The 21,125-nt window shown below is 37.4% G+C and overlaps 1 protein-coding gene across 4 annotated transcripts in view; it reads right to left on the bottom strand.

Annotated features, from left to right (window-relative positions):
* PTPRR (protein tyrosine phosphatase receptor type R) overlaps positions 1-21,125 on the bottom strand; it is a 135,465-nt gene that overhangs the window by 60,566 nt on the left and 53,774 nt on the right. For all 4 annotated transcript variants that reach the window (XM_079303345.1, XM_079303346.1, XM_079303348.1 and 1 more), the window contains 2 exons: positions 6,833-6,946; positions 3,526-3,681 (listed from right to left, as the gene is read on the bottom strand). In XM_079303345.1, the coding sequence (XP_079159471.1) occupies positions 3,526-3,681; positions 6,833-6,946 (270 nt within the window). The remainder of the gene's footprint in view (positions 1-3,525; positions 3,682-6,832; positions 6,947-21,125) is intronic.

The following is a 21,125-nucleotide window of genomic DNA, read 5'->3' as shown; positions in this document are numbered from 1 at the left end:
GAGAAAAGCTTACAGGGAGCTGGGGGTAGAACTCAAGATCAAAAAGGGTTCATGGAAGTTCACACTGAATAGCTTTGTTTTCTCTGCTATTTTAACTATGTTAGCTAAGGCACATTAGGAAATGCTGCCAAGAAATCACTTCCACCCCCAGAGAAAACATGTAGGAATGTGTGTGACCTCTCAGGCTCACAGGACACTGGATGATAGCCATTTAACCATGTCTCCCATGACAAAGTCTCCCCAAAAGCTCCTCATCCACACTGGCAGCCTGCAGGGCTCCTGCTCCTGTTGGACACTGGGTGCAGCCAGGCAGCTGTGACACTACACTGCCTTGCCTGGTCCTTGTGCTCTGCTTTGTTCCCAGGAGCCTCTGTCAGTCCAAGCTGCTGTAATTTCTAAGATAGTGGTTTTGATCACTTTCCTTACAGCAACTTACAGTTTCTTTAAGTAATGATTGCTTCCTTTGATTTCTTCTCTAATATGTTAATATCACACACTTCAAAGGCAACCTTTTTGTGTAAGGAGGCTGTAATGCTACATTTTGGGATTGCATATTAGTATGAACTCTGGAAATTTCTCCTTCAGTGACACATTTCCAGATGGCAGTTAGCTTAGCTCTCAAAACATAATAACCTTTATTTTATTTAATGCACATTTAGTTTTTTGTCATTCAAAACCACTTCAAGTTCTCTTCTAGTAAAATTTGAAATCCAATAGTATTTTATTTTAATCCAAGAAATTTGAAGACATTAGGAAGCCAGGATTCCCACACCATAATAACACAGGCTGCCTAAGTCATTGAATTTAGTCCTACCATCAAGCACCAGTTTGGCACTTTGCTCTGGAGAAGTCTGCTCCTGAATGTGGTACATCCCATGGAGCAGAACTCAATCTGAAATGCCACTCCAGACACAAACTTTAGACCACAATAAAAGAGGAAATGCTACAACTACAATAAACCATTGGAAAATCAAGGAGATATGAAAGGTATTGACATTGTTCTGGACTCCTGAAATGGCAAAAACTCCCTTAAATTTACACATGCCCACTGGTACATATCTCATTCTATACCAGGCAGGGAAGTACTCTAGAGGTTCCTACAGCAAAGATATATAGGGAAACTGCACATTCAGCTGCTGCAGAATAAGAAACTGAGATATAATTTTGAGACAGGCAATTTACTTGAAAATAGATCAAGCAGTGATCAGTGCATCAGCAGATGTGAACAAGCAAATTATTTCTGTAATGAATGGAAATGTAGTTCCAGGTACTGATATCCACTGGGACTTTTGCTGTTTATGGTATATTATGGGCTGAGACTTCGAGCAGAGCAGTTTTCCGTGTGGGTTTTCCTACATAATCTTGCTAAAATTTCTTTGGGCAGGCTAATGTCCCAAAGCATTAACCCTCTGGGGGTCTAGTTTACATTAAACTTTGTTAAAAAGGGTCAACCAAGCAATCTCAGGAGAGGTGTCTCACAGATGGGATGAACTGCCTGTCAAACATATCTGTTTTTGTTTACCTAGAGAGAGACCCAGCAGACTTTTAAACCTCAGGCAGCTCTTACTGAAATACAGCTGGAAAAGGAGACAAATTCCAGTCCTAACACCTCTGTGTCAACCACCCACCAGAAAGATGAAAGTAATGCTTCCTTTGTGCACAGATACACTGATAATACACATGCAATAGTGGTTGTGAAACATTCATACTTTTGTCAGAAGAGTGAACAATTTTAGCTCATGATTTAATCAGGATTTAGTGATTTATTGGAGTACCCACACAGAGCATTTTACAATGGGTAAAATAATGCATCAGAGCTATGTAAGGTTTTGTGTAACTGCATCTTCCTTCAAAGGTTTGCCTGTTTTGTTTCAGTTTGCTGTAACTTTGTTTGGAACAATTTTTTTCCAGAAAATATCTGAGCACTCCACATTATTGAAATGTCTCTAATTCAAGATGAGCTCTTGAGTTCAATGCTTGTTTTTTTTCCAGCATCTCTTCATAGCTTGATGACATTTCTCTGTTCATCTATTATTCATATAAGTTCTTTCCCCATGTCTACCTGAAGTGTTATTTGTAACTGAAGTACTAGGAATAGATAATTGCCTCTATCCCAACCATCAGACTCATGTGCTTCAGATACAAAGGAAATTCTGACCTAAAGGAAGTTTTGCTTAGGTTGCTAATGGGTGATATAAATTCTTGATTTGACATTTAGAAACCACTAGAACAGCTAGAACAGCTAAAGCTTGAGAATCTGAATTTTGATAGTGGCAGGATGCTGTAGTAGAACATGAATTGGCCACGTTTTATATTTAATTTTTTGGGTTTTTTTTTGTTTTTGTTTTTTTTTTTTTTTTTTTTGCAATAAAGACATCTGGATTCTTAGAATATTTAAAATGATCAAAATAATTTCCAATCAGAAGAAATACAAGCATAACAGCCCAATGGTTCAATCAATGTCTCAAACACAGCTTTGGATATGAAAAACCCCAGGAACATTTTACCCATAGAGGGAAACACAGCTCAACAGAGTATTTAATTATTTTCCCACTTTTTTTGGACATGGGGACCTCCTCTGCCAAACTGGGAGTTTCCACTGAAAATCTTGATTCTTGACAACATGATTGAAGGGGTTTGGCCACAGCTGTATTCTGAGAGTCTTTACATGTATGTAAGGGCTTCAGGTAAGACACAAAATAAAATGCAGTGTCATGTGGCCATGCCCATGAGCTCACTGGCTTTTTGTCCTTAAAGCTTTTGCTTTCTTTCATTTTCTGGACACAGTTTAAATGGTGGGCCCAGAATTAGTTGTACATCTCACTGATAATGTCTCAGACAAGCTGTGCAGGTAACAATGCTTTAACTCTGCTTTGAAATGGATTTTTTTTTTCCAAAAAATGAAGTCATACAAATAATAGCTGCAAGTTTTATTTTTACCCTCTTTTTGGAGTACATAAAGAAAATAAATCTCTTGCCAATCCTGAAAATACATGGGTGTAATGCACAGATTCAGTTTTTCAAAATCATGTCAGACAAAAGTTACATGGGTCATGATGTTGACACCTATTATCTGCATCCCATTTATCTCTCTATTGAAATTGTTATATATTCCTATCCCCATTAATAGACTGGAATTCCTTATGTTCACTTCCTTTAAGGCAATTAGTGCATGCTTAGGATCTAAACTCTGATTTAAATGGTAGCTCATCTGTGTGAGGAGGACCCAGATACTAAAGAGCACTAATAAAGCACTACTAAAGCAATTTAACAGAGTTAGTTGGATGGGGCTCTGAGCAATCTGGTCTAGTGAAAGGTGCAAGAGTCCATGGAAGTAGAAGATTTTTAAAGTCCTTTCCAAGCCAGGGTATTCTAGGATTCTATGATAGTTGCCTTATAGTAGTGATGCTGTCTTAGCCTATACATTTACTGCCTTATGCTTGAGAACCTCAGCTGGAAAATGACCAAGCCTGTAAGTGCCTAATCTGTATCAAAATAATATAGGAAAGAAAATTGATAACCAACCTCTGGGGAGACTTCTGTTATTCCAAACTGGGATAAACTCTGATGCAAAATGTTGATATTAAGGGAACGCAGCACTTCTTCAGATGGGAGCGCCTCAGAAATTCCTGGCTTCCTGTTCAGTGGGGACACAAACAGTTCCACACAGTTCTTCTTCCCCTAAGGAGGAAAAAAAAACAAAACAGCAAAATCATAGGAGGGGTCTGACATAAAATAATCTCTGATGTCTGTAGATCGCAACTATAATTCCAAAGACAAAAGCACGGAATATAAAGGTTGCAACCTGCTCTGTCTTTTGCCTGTCTGTAAATCCCAGCAGACTGAGGAAGAAAATCCTATACTTGGGCATGTGTGCTTTGTTTCAATCAATATTGACAAGGCAGACTTTTCCTGAATCTAGTGTCATTAAACAATCAATGTACCATCGTGATAGGAGGAGCCATGGGATGGGGGCAATGGCAATGTGCCAGTAGGGATTTTAGCAGGTAGTTCATCTGATCTGAGCTGAAATAGGAATGCTTAGTATAATGCTGGGATATTTGGACATCACTTTCTAGACCCTTGTCAACACATTGCAGGCACATACCACAATAGTCCTTTCATTTGACTGCAGTGGAACTTAATATGGTCCAACAAAATTAAAGGACCAGTGAAGTTTTGTTAACACTTAATGGGCAACCTGAGAATGTCCACTCCCCTGTCTCTCAATTCTTGCCCTTTGATGGCTTTGATACAGTCCTGGTAGCCTAAGAGGCTCTGTATTAGATGTGATGCCCACTCTGTTTCAAGGTAACAAAAGGAAAGAGGGCTTTTCTGCTGTGATGGACTTGAGCAGCACGTGAGAGAGCTCTGATGTCCAAACAGGATGTGGGAACCCTGGCTCCCCAGGGCTATGGCCAGCATAGCTGACACTGTGGAGTAGAGTGCAGATGTGGGGGATTCCACACACATGAGGTAGGCATGGAGCTGCTCCCTGCATTGCTGCCTGGGCAGGCAAGAACCTCACTAGTCTGCTTATTTGTTATTCATGATTATGGGATGGGAGAGATCAGTTCAAACTGGGATAACCTTGATTTCCCCAGCCTCCTTCCCATCACCTTGAATGTGCATCTTTATCTCTACTGAAGTGAAAAAAAAGACATCTTTTGCTATTCTTAAAATACCTTTGCATAAAATACTCCTTGCATTTAAAGCAGAGCTGCACAGAAAGGGACTCTTTCAAACACATTTGCCCTAAATCTGTCCTCTATGCTCTCACTTGTGCTGCTGGTCCATCTGCTCAACAAGAATGGTAAGGACACTGGCTACTGGTGGCAGCTGAAAAAACTGATTTGAGGCTGTGGTTGTACTCAGCCAACCTTCAATGGGAAGGGGACTGCTGCTGTGTGCAGGTCACAGGCACCAGGCAAGGCTTGGTGGGTATGCAGCTTTCCCAGAGTTTTGTGCCTCCTCAGTTTGAGTTTCTCTATCCCATTAAAGGACCTTCATGGGAGGAGGATGTACTGGAAAGGTTAAGGAGACACTGGAAACACTGAGTTAATATTTCCTGGCACACTGTGTGTTACATGTTAGAGGTCAGCAGGCCGGCTGCTACCCCTGTGCCCATCCACATCCACATCCACATCCTGGCTTCCAGACTCCTGATCACTTCTGAGAGCTGCTCACTTGGGAGTGAGTCACCTCACCTCACTTCAGTTGTCTACCTCTGAAAGTCAGCAGAGAGGGACTGGCATCTCTAGAGAAATATTCAATCCATCCTAAGATAATCAAGATGGATCTCAATGCCTCTTCTGGAGTTACTATCCTCTCTACTGCTTTTACAGGGAGCCTAGATGAATAGTTTAGACTATATTGAAACAAGGCAATATAAATTTTGATTTGCTCTGCTTGCATGCCAGTACTCTGTGTGAGAGGAACTGTCTCATGTTAGAAAGATGAAAAATGGGAATATCATCTCCTAAGATACATTTGTCTTCCTTGTGAATTTTGACCATGTGTGATTTTTAGAGCAAACAGGGGAAAAGTTTGCTTGCTTTCCTATATTGCTGAAATATTGACTCATAGAAGAACTTTTATAGGTGTTGAAAAGACTAATAAAATAATAGTACATACTGTATTCTGGGCTATATACAGGTGAAGAATGACATTATCTCTTCCTTTAAATTATAAATGAGAGGAGAAAGCAAAAGGCAGTGGAGCCAGTAGGAAAAAACAAGAACATTTCTTCTGTTTATTTGCATGATTTCTAAAGAACGTAATAAGAAAGCTACCAGGTGATTCAGTATGTTAAAATGCACATCTCAGACTCCAAAACATTTCTCATTTAATTGTACTTTTCTCTGAATAGGTCTTTAAACATTTCATTCTGGTCAATGTAGAGGACAAATGAAATTTAGCATTTCTTGTCATGAATGAATGAGATTCCTGAAGAACATGAAAAGGGCTGCAGTGCATTCCTATTGATCTTTTTCACTGTAGTTTTTGTGAGATCTTTTCTCACAGAGACATTACTTGAAGGAGTTTTATAATCCTTTTTGATGGATACAATCCTATCAGCTTTCAAGGCAGAAAATACTTGTGTGCTGAACCTGTCAGTTTTCTCCCCTAATATTCAATATGCACATGGAATAAAAAAGCTCTTATTCCCTCTGCAAAGTGAATTGAAAGCTAGCTATACACACATGATGTTGGATTTTCTTGCTTCATGGTAAAATTGTCATAAAAAAGAGTGTTAAGTATGCATACACAAAAAACCATACAATGACAGTTGATTAAGAAAAGCCTTTTTTGCTAGAACAAATTCATACTACAACCATCTTTTGCCAATAAAATACTGTAATCTACAAGATAATTTCTGAGGACAGATTATTATAGCAAAATAACAAAGCATGAATATTAATATTGTAGATGACATTTAATTTACTAATGGAAAGTTTGAGGATAAATTGTGAAGATGCCTTTGAAAGGATGAATCACATGTATTTTTGAGCAATATTCAACCTTTGAGAAACAAAGCATGAATAAGGTGTGAACATGAAAAAGAACTGCATTGGAAAACTAAGGGATAAGCAATCTCCTTATGAATAGGACAAAAAAGAGATTTATCTGGCTTAGCTGAGAATGGTGCATTTTCAAATGAAAATTTAAATAATTTTGTAATGGGGATCTATATTTCTGCAGTGCAGTTGAAGAAATGGAATACGTATTTTTCTGTTCTATTTAATCGCACTCTTCCACAGTGACAGGAAAATAAATTTAAGAGAAATTAAATAAATCTTTATCAAAATATACAGAGTTTTTTGGTACCTACAATGAGTCTGTTGATATGAACTTGCTGAGGTAACAGTCCCAGTGCTGCTGCCACTCCTTGGCGAAATATCCGAAGCAATGTGATATTCAGCTTGTTTACATCCATTTGCAGTGTCTGAAAAACAAAACCAGTCCAAATGAACTCCTTGCTCAAGACATTTAGTTCTCATGATGAATGATCTCTGGGGCTTTTCACTAATTGTTGTTTTTTTTTTCCCCTGTAACAATAATCTGTGTAATCTATGTGCATCAAATATATATAATAAGTCCAAAGGTACATTTAAGTACCTTAAATGGCATTCATTAGCAAAGTACCACCTTTACCCAAGTACACTAAGAACAGGTTCCAGATGGTTTTGTTTTAATTCCTTGGACAAGTCACAGTGTTAAAGATAATGCAATTACTACCTTAGAAATGAAAGTCAAGCATTAAACACCAATGCATCCTTAAAGAATGAGATGTTGAGTTTGCACAATGAAAGTTCTTTTGGAATATTGTCCTAGCATATGTCCCTGAAGGTGAAGAGTGAGTCAGACTTAGTGAAATCATATAATTTTAATTTTGATTAACAGTTTCTGAGATCAGAATTGAAACATTCTGGATACATTCCCCATGCTGAATTTCCTAAAGATTCCTCATGCAAGTCACAGGATGAGACAAACTATAGCACTGAAGCATTTTCTTTCTATGTATTAGAATTATAAAGAAATTTAGAAGTTTCCTCAAGTTCAGATCGTTTTTGTAAAGTCAGTGGAATTTTACCAAAGAAATAATTTAGGCTCAAATCTTCTGTGTCCAAGAAGTCCCAGATATTGGATCCTCACATCGTGACTGCCTGATAGACAGTATTTCCCTTTTGGTACTCTGGGGTCTGTTTCTTTGCTTTCATGTGCCTTTTGCAGACAATATGTAGTGAAGAGAGGAAAGATGACTATGTCAGACAGCCACAGGATTCCAATGCTTCCTCCAAAACTTCTGACTTAGGAAGTTACTAAGTTCTGCCTGAGCCAGTTGACTTGAGATAAAAAAATATTTTTATTTTAAGTTTCCTATCTAGAGCCATGGGCCAGCTTGCTGCTCTGAGGAACCAAGCAGGTTCCTTCCTTTCTAAGCAGAACTGCATAAAGAGAATTAATATCCAATGGGTCGTATATCACATTGTTAATATGGTTATGGTTCAGAAAGAAAGGAAACATTTATCTCAAAGAAAAACAACATCACACATTTTGACTACTGTTTTTTATCAGTATTTATAAAATATAATATAAAACCATAAAATATTTGCTTTCCTTTTCTACTATTGATTTCATTTTTCTGTCAGTACTGAGTATTTTTCTTTCTTTTCCTCCCTTTTTCTCATTTTTTTTTACACTACTGGGATTTTCAGGTCTTGATGTATGAGATCTGCTTTTACCACACAACAGAGCTTTAATTCAATCAGTATTATAAGACTCTTCAACTAAAATACTCATTCTACCCTGGTGTTATCAAAATGCAAAATCTTCTTTTCTTTACATCTTCTTGAATTAGACATCCTCAGTGGTTACAAAACTCCTCCAGCTTCATACTGAAATAGAGAGATGTCTTGAGAGGGGGTATTTGGAGGTCTTGTTCTGTATCCCAGACTGACTCATGGAACACCTAACAAGAATTGGTTTGAAGCTGTCACTACACTGAGAAAGCCTGGCCTGAAGGTCTTGAGTAACTGAGAAAGGGAGTTGCTGCTGAAATAGAAAGACTGTCATGAGGGTCCCTAGAGATCCATAAGGATGGCATAAAGAGTGTCCAAGCTGGTGACCCTGAGTTATGGGGTTAGTAATAACTGTTGTTACTGAGCAAGATTAGCAGGCATAAAATCAAAATACTTTAATTTAAACATACTTCAGCCAGGTATTATAACACATTAATAGAGATATTGTTGAATAGGCCTCGCCGATCAAGGCACGGAAATGAAACAGCCAAAAAAATATCTAGCATCAGAGGAAATGGAACATCTAAAAAGTTATAAGTAGGTAATAAATTCTCATAGATTTAGTATACTGGGATTGTGGTTCATCATATCCAGGGACAGTAAAATGTGGTGAAACTCCATTATCTTCAGGAGAGTCACATTTCTGCCTACCAGGTCTCCATTGAGTCCACTGTGTCCTTTAACAAATATTTATCCAAGGCTGCAGTGTGTGTGTCTCTCTAGCAGCTACATTGTCCTTTGTGGTTCTGGGGGAAGCCTGAAGACCCCATTTCTCTGTAAGTCTGGCATCAGCCTGCTTAAAAATCTCACCTGGCCTTGCACACAGAGATTACAGGACCCTTTTAGATAACTTCTCAAGCCTTATCTCAGGATGCATCTTCTGCAGCTATAAAGATTTTATTTTTTTAAACATTTCATTGCGAAAAAATCCCAAGAAAAAAATCTCAGGAAGAAGCATCTCACATTGATTATAAGAACATTGCTTTGCTGTCCACTGAAGGGATCTGCTTCTCCTTTTCTGCTGTCAGTGTGAATCTTAATTCCTTGGAAATTACATCAAAAATTAAGTATTACAGGTCACCTTTTTCTACTTCAGAAAGCACAAGGGAGTGCATTTGATTCTTCCTGTCAAAAGGAAAGCAAGCAATCCAGAATCTGTCACTTTAATAATGAAATTTCTAACTCAATCAGTGAACGGTAATTTACATAAATGCTTGATGGAATCCCAAGAGCACCTACTTTAGAGTGAGGAGAACACCACAAATGTGCTCTGTGCTCTCTATTATCCTTCTTTTTGGTATTGTATTCATAGAAGCATAAAGCAGAACTGGACTAGATTGGAAATTTATCAAGTTCATTTATACTGTGGCCAACTCTGGGCACTTACAGTAAATGACAGGAACAGGGCAAGATTAGAGTCTTTTCCCAAGTTCATTCTGACAAGATCACAGCTAATTTATGTCTGTTCAGCACAGGCAATGGTTCTCCTCAGTAAGAATGTTATCACTGGTCTGGGATGAAGGCAACACTTGGGGGCATCATATTCTTGCCTCTGGCATGTGCCTCCGGAAGGTGGCTGAAATTTAAATCTGAGGGTCTGGTGCAAAATTGCCTTTCTGCAAATCCTTAAGTATAAAAATTTTTGTTGAGAAAATTTACTCAGAGGAAACAGAAAAGAAAGAATATAGAAAAGAGAAAGGGAAAAGAAGTCTTAAGTGTTTCTAGCAGAAAATTGTCAAAACTTTATTAAAATTTAAATATTTTAATATTAATGTGCCATTCCGAGGCATGCCTAAAATACTGATTTGACCATAGTTCACAAAGGTAAGAGATGAGGATAGGAAACTGCTAATGGATGAAGTACGAATGCATCAATACCTGTACTTGGACAAACAATATAAAGTGTCATTATTAAGAGAATCACTCCTACAATGGAAACCTGACCAGCCATTTACAGGTTATAATTACAAAAATGAAATCCTTGAGTTCTACCACCACCTGCAAAAAAAAGAGTGAAATTTGTAAAGTAATCCATCTAAATAAATAAAACTAAGCATCAACATAGATATACAAGTTATGTCTTACTGTGTTCCTCTAGCCGCTCCTTTTGCTTTGGAAAAGAAAGGGCTGAAACATCCCAGTAAAACAGCACTAATCCTTTACCCTTGCTCCTCTGCAGTGTTTATCATGGATTGCAACCACCTCCCCAAGGAGGTTATAATTTTGAATCAGCTGCTTCTGTTGGCAGTAGCGACTTGTTGAGCCCAGGGGCGAGCACCCTGGACGGCTCATTTTCCTGAGCAATTACCACCTGGATATTGCAGCTGTGGCCACGGTTTCCAGGTTCCTCTGATCCAGTAAAAAAGGCAGCTTGAAGGGAAGGAGCTTCCTGCTTCTAGCAGAAAACTTGGGAAGACAGAGTTCCAGAAGGGGAACTCAGTACTGATCATTCACAACTGACATCCTACAGGGGATTTTAATAAAGATCTTCATGCTAAAGGGACAAAAAAAATCTCTAACATGAAAGGGAACGTGTAACACAGAGTCTGAAATAATATTGTTAGAATATTACAATAAATCACAATTTGCCAGGTCAGGTTCTGCTTCTCAAGGAAAGTTCAGAGAAGCAACTCCTTATATTTTCCTTATCATCAGTTGTATCCTTTTGCAATGAGCTTCAAATATACAATTCCATTTCTATCCATTGTTGCTGCCCCAAAACTCTTTCTAATCCTCCCACCATTATTTTTTTATCCTACCATTATTTTTCTTAAGAACAAAAAAAATCAAGGAAAAGGACGATTAAAGGTGACAGTATATATCTTAACAACAGTTCTATTTTGTGCTAAAACAAAAATTTAAATAAACACACTTATTTAGTTAAGCCAAACAAGTGAGAAAGCTCAGAATAGAGTTTTCTTACTTGCCTGCACTCCAATTATTTATATATGTTTTTTAAAAAGCCAACAAAAATGCCATAAAATGTGAGGATTTTCTGCACTAGAGCAAATATTGCAGTATGGCTGAGCTATGGGTCCATCTATCTAAGCACCCTGATCTGCAGCCTGCACATACAACCAAAATAAAGAGGTATTTATCAGGGGGGATGTTGAAAGTGTTGAAGATGTATTTGTACAGTTCAATATTTGAGATTGCAGCTGCACTGGGCATCAGGTGAGTACCTTTGGCTGGCTCAGGTGCCTGATACACATGCACAAAATATTTCTGCCTTCTAAAATTATGTGAGTTATGTGTCACAGCAACTTTAGTGTCTCACTTAGTCCATGAATCACATGGGAGGCAGCATATCCCTAGCCAGAATTATGCAACTACAACAATGCATTATGCCAAGTGCCACTCCAAAGGGACTTTGCCCTAAACCAGACTGGTATCTGAGGAGCATTCACTTCTCTCCCATTTACCTCTCCCACTATCATATGATTTTCCCCAGGAGGAAAGACCTGCCCTTTTATGAGGTCCACATTAAACTTTGAATTATGTCTGTAAACTAAGATAAAATTCTCATGGGTATAAAATAAATTATTCCTAGTGATTAAATAAAGTTACTTCATATTTCCGTGTATTTGTGCTAAAACACAACATGACTAGAAATATCAGTCTGTATTTTAGATATTTAAATACTTCCAATGTCAGGGAGCAATTACTGAATAAAGAGTAGTGAAAATAATGAGAAATAGTAGAAAAATCACAGGCATACATTTGAGTTTATAAGAACTGGTGAAAAGCAATGAGAAACACTCTTGACATGGAACATGCTTCTAAGTCATCCATTTTCTAATGAGGAGACACTGGGCCTGCAAAACAATCCCAAAAATCACATTTAGACTGCAAAAATACAAGTGCTTGTCCAAATAGTACTTGGGTGATGAGAAAATAGAATTCTAAGTTGGTTCTCTATAAATATTAGAACAAAACTGATAGGAATAGGTTACTTTGATTGCTTCAGTTCTGAATAGTCCAGGGGAGTTTAGTATATTTGTATGTTGCTTTTGAAGATGCGACAATATAGAATTTCACTCACACTTTTGCTAGGAAAAAAATCCCAAACCACATCTGTTATGAAAAATTTTTTGTTTGAAATAAGCATAATATTTCCTGGAATGATGTATTTCTCTTATAGTATTAAATAGCAATTTTGGCTCTTGATCAATTTTTTATGAAAGCATATAGATTTAAATATTTATGTGTTATTAGCTCTCTGAAATAAATCAAAGACAGAAGTAACACTGATGAGAAATATAGGGTTAATCCAATTAGTCCAGATAGCTATATGGCCTCCCCTCAAAGTGATTTTCAAGCAAATGTTCATTAAAATATAAGAAAATAAAAATTTATAAATCAAAGGAGTCTTTCCCACACTGTGATTAATCCACAGACTTTTACACTACAGGAAGCTGGAGAGACCAAATACTGAATATGAGGTAAAAATAGGGCTGAAGGCTTATGTGGATGTTGAAAGTCACTTATGTCCCTGGAAACTACATACTACAAGACATACTACAAGCCTTGTCATACTTAGTACATAGCTGATTATCACATCTCTGTCTATCAAACTAAGATGAACCCTAATGCAACAACAGAAGAATGTTCTCAATCTGCTGTTGCAAGGTTTGAGTGCTGCCCATCACCTTGGGCTAGAAGCTGGGTTTCATTCATGTCCTGTTTGCATGGGTAGGTACCAGCTGAAGGCACTCCTAGAGACTGCAGCATCACAGATGTTGAAGGCACCATACCAGCTGTTGAGGTGATGCCAGGGCACTCCACTGGCATCCACTACTCAGACTGGCAAAACTGCCCTGGAGGTGGGTGTGTGATATGACTAAACTGGTTTGCCTCAGCTGTGTGACAGATTTACATTTCTTTTTCCAGGGAGAAGAACTAATTTCTCAAATGAGATCAGCTGATTTGATCACTTCTGTAGGAAGCATCAACACAAGAGTGAGAAACACTCCATCTGTGAGGTCTGGCTCCTGGCCACGATTCCCTCAATTGCTCTTGGGCAGTGAGTCAGTCAGCTATGGGAAGGCTTTATGACCTTCATTGATGATTGAAGAGTACAATAATGAAATTCAGACTGCTAAGGATAAGGTTTGTTAATGCCTGTCTTCAAGAGGTGCACTTCAATTTCTACCAGTCCTATGTTTTGCATTAACCTCTGGGCTTGTAGTCTCTCAGAAAAGATAAGAGCGTGGTGCAACAAGGTAACGAGGATTTACAGATCACATCTAATGAGAATATACAGAATAGTTGTGTTTATTCCAAAGGAAATCTCAGTTTCATTCTCCTGGCCTCTGAGTTGTGTGGTCATTGTTGTACCACAATGTGAGATAGTGGGGTGACAGTCTGAAACTGTGTGTAACACTATCCTCACAATGCTCATGGTACTCAGTTCCCTTTACCTCTTTCCTGTTGTGCATCAATGCATCAATCATTAATCATGTATTTGGAAGTCAGAAAGTATGTACAGGTTCCAAACACTGAATGCACTGCAGATTTTGAGAAACTACCATCCCACAGTCCCTACAACTCAGTAGGGGAGTAACCTTATTCAGAGCCCAGAAAACTTAATAGGACATTTCCTGAGTAAAGGTGTTGCAGAATTCCATATCCTAAATACTTGGTATGCATGCTTGTCATTGTTGAGGGGCTTTAGGAAAGAAGAAAAAAGTTACCTACTGTCCATGGGACACAATTTTGATGCAGCCTCACCATTAAATAATACCAATGTCAGTAGGTCTCTGTACGGTGGGAGCCCTTTGGAAGGGGAAAGGAAAGGAGCAGGAGGCTGCAGTAGTTCCTCTTGTTCTTCATGGCTGTTTTTAAAAAAATTGACAACTATTTTAAAAAATATTAAATTAGGAGCACTTGCAATTACTGCCAATTGATAACTGATGGATGAGGGGCTGAAATGTTGCTGGCCTTAGCAAGTCTGCCTCAGTTATATTGCTTCTACTGCTATGGGAATAATAGAATTTGACTCTTCATGGAATTTTTTATATTTTAGTAAGATGGAGGTCAGATATACAACTTTTAGTAAGATCTGGAGGTAGAATACAACTTTTCAGCATCTTTCACAGACAATTTAATGTTGTTCCCAAAAGTTACTTCCTGTCTTTTTTTTGTTTAATCAGCACCTTCATTTCTTCAAGGACAGGGATTTTCTTAATCACAAGGTATTTCAGTTTTCTTAAAATAACAGCTGAAGTTCATTCCAAAGCTCTGATAGCTTTCTGAGCTTTTTCCTGCATCTATCCACCTTTCCCTGCCCTCCTCCCTTATGGCAGACAGTTACAAAGGACAAGATGATGGAAAAACACAAGACAATGCAGAGATTTGGAAACACAAAGAGAGCTGCGAGAGCTCAGCTGAACACTATTTCAACCTTTTTGTTCTTTGAGAGACATGTATAAAGAGCTCCATAAAATTTTCCTATCTGTCCTTATTCAATATTGGCAAAAAATGTATTCCCTGCATTGCAAAGGAAATTCATGGTGCTATTATGTCCAGTACAACTTCTATGCACAGCGTGATTGTACCAGTCACATCCTATTTCATCATCCCAAAGCCAGCTGTAATCCTCAGAGCAAATAGATCCTTTTGAGCCTGTTCAGCACAGCACTTTAGAATATGTTTGGTTTTTTCTATCCAATTATTAAACTTCTAGGTAAAGCCAGTGTAAAATTCTAAATGCCAGAAACCCAGTATTGTTTCTTCTGCTCTTTTTGTAAAACCCTCATTTCAGATATTAATTCTGTCCAATTATTAAATTTCTAGGTACAGCCAATGTTAAGTTCTAAATTACAGAAATCCAGTATGTTTCTTCTTGCTCTTTTTGTAAACCATCATTTCAGCTATTTTTTCTAAATGATTTTGTTACTGAAGTTTGAATTCCCATTACAACTTTGTATAGTGGTCCTTAATACAAAAGACAGTCAAAATGCCTTCTAGAAAAAAGTAGCAGACATAAAACCCCACCCCAAAACCATCCTTTTCCTTTTATCTTCAGAATTTAAATTTTTTTTTTTTTTTTTGTATCAGGCATGGATATAAACATATATATAAGCTTACAAACTAATGAAGAACAAAACTAGAAACATAAGATAAACAGTAACTTCCATATCTTTCAGGAACTGATGTGGCCAAAAGACTCCCTTTGACTTACTCTTGTTCATAATCTTTCTCTCTGCTTCAGAAATCAAAGTAAGATTCCAGTACTGCTGACATCCTAGCTTTCTCATGCATTTAGTTTCAGAGACAATTTTTATTGCTAGTTTCAGATGAACAAAATCTACCTGAACTCAGATATAATGGGAATATTGTAAAAAGAGGAAAATGCTTTCCCTTTTTTGTCATAATCATAGTTCTCTGCAGCTCCTGGGCACAGGAGGAAAAAAAATTTTGAAATACATCTGGAGAAAATAAAAAAAAGTCTTAAAATACATTTGGCTCAACTGGAATGGAGGTATTTACATATACAACTGTTTTTGTGAGTTTCCTGAATAAAGCTCATGTCCCAGACTGGAGTAATGGACCAACACAGCCAAGGCTTTGAAAGTAAGAAGCAATTTTTAGACTTCAGCTCTTGAGGGATCAGAATCCCATTTTCAGGAAACAAATGTCTGATAACAAGGGCTGTTTAGCATGATGCAATTCATTGGTATGTTTTGGATCCTTATCTGCTTTCAGGCTTTTAGCCCAAAGTCTCTTTATAGACATCATTATCACCACAATCACAAATTATTGAAATAAAACTTGTATTATTGATTTTACACTTCCTACTTTAGCACTCCAAATCAACATGAACCCTGGACAGACAATACAAGACAACCTGGTAATTCTGGACTTATGTTCCTTTTATCATTTTTCACTTTAATAAAGTTAAGCATAATGAAGCTAAAGTCTTGGGGGCTTGAATTCTTTTCTTAGATAAAATCTGAATTACTTTCGGTTTTATTCTGTTATGGAATCACATGACTGATGGAATCATAAGACTGAACACATCACTTTGTCCCAAGTTTTAGCAAAACTAGCACTGTAAGTTCTGAAACAAGAAAGAAGATGAAATGACAATCATGATTTTGGCAACTGTCTCAGGAATTTAGACCTTCTGAAGATGCTAATAGTGAATGCATTTCAGAAGCTTTTAGCTAAAAAATTCCCTTTCCCATGATGTGGTGAGCAGACTGGATTTTCCTCTTTTGTCTAGTACTAAAGAGAGGAGGCACAGGTGAAAGGAAAACAGAAATACCAACTCTTCAAATATTTAAGGATAGTTTTACCTTAACAATTCCTATAAATGTTAATAACAATATTGTATTTTTGATAAGCAGGTTTCTGGCTTTGATAATAGTATCCATACACTGTGACTCAGATGCCCTAATATAGAACAAGTTTTCTGGCTCAGCTATTGGAGACAAAGTTTTCTAAAATAGCTTTTGGGTTAATTTGGGGGACTTTTCTTTAAAGGGAGCTCCATTTGTGAGGTCAAAATGAAGACAGGAGGTCAAATATGAAGCACAAATTTGTACTGCCCTGTACTTGAAACTCAGTAGATTCCCAGTGTTTTTGTGTCTGCTGTTCTGTGCAGGCAGGAAGAGATGCCTGTGAAGAAACACTCAACTTCCCAGATACTGAGTGTCTGGCTCTGATCCAGAGCAATATCTGTTTTATACCTGTCATCTCAAAACAAAAGTCCTGCAAATGATGGCAAGAGGACATCTATACTCCATTAAAAACCCAACAAACAGGACATCCACCTTATATCCAAGGAAAGAGACAACAGCATCTGTGCTTGCTAATAAGAGGCTGTATGGCTTCTATCTCAGTTGGTATACAGATAAAATATATGGCCTAACCTACCAGTGGAGTTGTGTTACTTCAACAAACCCAGAAGTTAACTGGGAAAAAAAGCTACAAAGCCTCAGGAAAGTGGAAAAGCATTACTTAAATTTGTATGTTCATGTTACACTTTTTTTTCACAGTATCATGCAGAGAAAGAAAGGAATATCATTGGAGACTATGGTTATTGCTGTCTATTTATTTATACATAATAATGCCTAACTGATCTTTAGCTTGTTTTGAAAAAATATCTCAATTATCTGTCCTTTAAAAGTCTCATTCCCATTTGCAATGATAAGACAGAAATCCATTTTGCAAATGGTCCTAATCAGCAAAGGTTTCTGGAAAGAAAATCCACTGACATTATCCCACTGAAATATGACTTCCAGAGAGACACTGCACACAGCAGGACACAGATGCCTGTGCACAGGAGCAAACAATGGATCCAGTCCATGTTGGATTAAACATGCACTTTATTTGCAAAGATGTAGATGTGAATTTACTGGAGAGATTTAGAGAGCTTTATTTCCTGCACTATCCTCACTTCCCACTTCCCTGCTGTGTTTTATCTTCTCTTCACACCATGCTGGCAAATCATGTATTTTGGACAGCTTTCATGTCCCATCTTTTACTCCTCCAAAAGACAGAGACATCACAGTGTTGTGCAGCAGTCTAAATGTATATATTATATCCATTCATCTCCTCTCTTGTCAGCCCTGCACAGCAAAGGCCTTATCATACAACTCAATATGATGATGCAGTCCCACTTCACCACCCAACAGGATGGCAAGACAGAGTACCAGAGGTGTACATACAGCAACAGGCTCATCCCCATCTCTACCATAATTTTATTATCATGCCTTTGCATACAGCAAATTGCCCTATATCCAGAAACCACCATTACACTACAAAACAGAAGGGTATTATGTGACCTCAATGAAAAATTGGTAGGCTCCTGCAATTGGGGTACCTGATTGCCAACATCATTAGGGCTGGCAGGGATCATCCTCTGCCTGCCAACTAATCTCATTTTTGCATTTTCTTTGAGTTAGAACTAAAACCAACAAACCTGCCTCATGAGCCTCATCACTATATTGTGTCTGTAGTAGTGGAGGAACGCTCATTTCACTACCCAAAACAATGTTGAAAAAAAATAATGGACCATCAAAGGAATAACTCTATGCTGCAATGAAGAAAGAGACAAAAAGATTAACTAAATGGCTATTCCAGCTTCTCATTTCTACAATCTTTTCCCCATTAAATATAAAATTCCCAGAAAAACTTCGAGGAAATGGCCTGATTAAATGCATGAAGGGGAAAGAGTAAGACCTGTGCTCAGCAAGAGCTCACTTAGCCCCACAAGAACTGATGCAGCTCCTGCTGAATTCCTTGGAATGTATTTCTTCAGAGGTATTTTGGACTGCTGCTACACTGACCTAACCAACAACATGGGTTTCAAATAGACAGAACTGTTGTTATTTGCAGAATCATCTCTTGGTTATCCATATGGTGATTTTATTTCTTCCTTTACTACTGCATACATTGTATTTCTTGGGTTGGGTCTTTTTTTTCAGGCAGGTACAACATGGTCCAGGATGCTGCTGTCTCATCTGTTAAAGGCAGAGCTGCTTCTATTCTTTCTAAACAATTTCAACAACATCATGAAGGTCTATGTCATGCTGAGTGACAGAGAGAGCAAGAATACAAGGAGAAGGAAAACTTAGTAATTCTCAGTTTACATTTGTAGCTCTTTTTATATGGACATGTAGTTCTTTTCATGGTTCTTCTAACAGGGGACTACAAATATTCATTAGGTCTGAATAATCAAAAATACACAAAGGTCAAGTGCTGCTTATCTTGTAAACATGAAAAGGTATGTAATGTCAATGCTGTAAGTAAAACGATTTGGACACCCAGCACAGAATTCTGGCCAACATCCCCTGCCATCTCTTTTACTGGGTTTTTGGAGATTGTATTTATATTTTATGTCAGAAAATCTTAGTGTTCTAACCCTAACAATAGTTAAAAATTTTAAGATATACATAGATTTTAAAGTACAAAACCAGTAAACTTCCTATAGATCATTTACAAAGACCACAAAAATCTATATTCTCTTTATGTATTATCTCCTGAGTTCATCGATTCATAGAATGGCTTGAGTTGGAAGGGATCACAGAATTAATTTACACATAATCAACCCCTCTGGCATATTCAGGGACAGTTTCTCCTAGAACAGGTTGTTCAGTGTCTCATTCAACCTTTCCTTGAACATTTCCAAGGAGGGGGCATCCCCAATTTCTCTGGAAAACCTGTTCCTGTGCCTCACAGGGAAGAGTTTTTATTTTTGATATCTAATTTAAAGCTACTCTTTCAGCTTGAAGCCATTCCCCCTTATCCTGTCACCACATGGCCTTGTAAAAAGTTTATCTCTATTCTTTTTGTGGGCTCCCTTCAGGTACTGTAAGGTCATCCTGAAACCTTCTCTTTTTCAGGCTGAACAATCCCAATTCCCTCAGCCTTCACAGGAGAGGTGCTCCATCCCTCTAATTAATGATGGCTCTCTGCTAGACTCACTCCAACAGGCTGGTGTCCTTCCTGTGCTGGGGACCCCAAAGCTGTTATATTGTACTTAGCCATGTGTGTTCTTTTCTGTCTGTAGCATGTATTGTATAGAGATTCTTCTGTTTTATTAAGAACTACTTTTACAGTTAATTGACATCATAATATATTATATAGCTAATATACAAAAACACAAGACAAGCATTTAAATTATTTGCATAACCTGAATGAGATGGGAACTTCATCATGTCAGCTGAATAGTGTCTTTTTTTATCTAATATAATTTGAAAACATATTTATGATTCATGAGTCTTTTAAAGTTAGACTGAAATTAGATATTTCAAGGTTTAACTTTGCACCTGTGAAGTTTTAAAATTTCATTTAAATTTTGTATTCTGTTTCTTCTGTCTTCTGCACTAGCAATTCATATAGAGATTATAGAGATCATAGAGCAGCTATGAGAAATAATACATTTTCAAAAATATTTTTCAAAAATCAATGAATAAATAATGTCTTTCTATTTTGTAAGAGTCCAAATACATTTAACCTTTAACTTGAACAGCCATTCTGCCATTTATGTAAGTAAAAATTTCAAATTTTAATTCAGTGACTCAAACCTTTTAATCTTAATATTTTTAAGATGGTTTAGTAAAATAAAGTAGAATTGACAGCTACATAAGAAAACCAACAATTTTTGTTATTTAAAGATGTTTCTCACAAATTTTTCATGCAAGAAAGAAGCTGCTAGTTGACAGTTTATTTCCTTAAGGAAGATGAGTTTTTGGATATATGAGACTTTTTATGGTCATATATATCCTTAGGATATTTATGCACACCTGTGTATTTAAACTTCAAATACAATTGAATACATGTAGAGCTTTACTTTTTAGTAGAGGATGTAGTTGTTTACTTTAGATTGAAGAAGTGTTACATCTGGTAGTAAAGAGAAGCTGCAGTGCTATTCTTGGTTCAAAGATGAAATAAAGTTATGTGATGAGAGCTATTACTAAGAAGCATTAACAGACTGCTCTAGAAACCTGGAAAAGCAGAGAGAGAATTGAGAATACAGACCTAATGTTATCAATCAGCATCCACCCCCCATGAGAATTTTAAACTCCAACATTCAAATTCCATTAGGTAAACTTGATGAAAGGCACAATTTCTCACCCACAGTGATACTTGTACTTCTGTACTGGTTTTAATTTGGGGTTTTTTTGGACACGAGTTTGTTTGCATAACAAGGCTGTAAATCAGCATTTCCTGAAGAGCCTTATAATGAATATGACCTTAAGTTGGGGCTGCACATCTATCTGCAGGCTGCTTGGAATTCTGACAACAGTGACCATGGCAGTGGCAGTGCTACCCCAGCCTAAGGCTCTTGTCTTACATATTCTGCAGATCTGG

The sequence above is a fragment of the Erithacus rubecula genome (genome assembly GCF_903797595.1).
Source record: "Erithacus rubecula genome assembly, chromosome: 4".
Taxonomy (NCBI): Eukaryota; Metazoa; Chordata; class Aves; order Passeriformes; family Muscicapidae; genus Erithacus; species Erithacus rubecula.
Note: the sequence above shows the minus strand (reverse complement) of the source record. Positions and strands in the feature narration are given on the sequence as shown.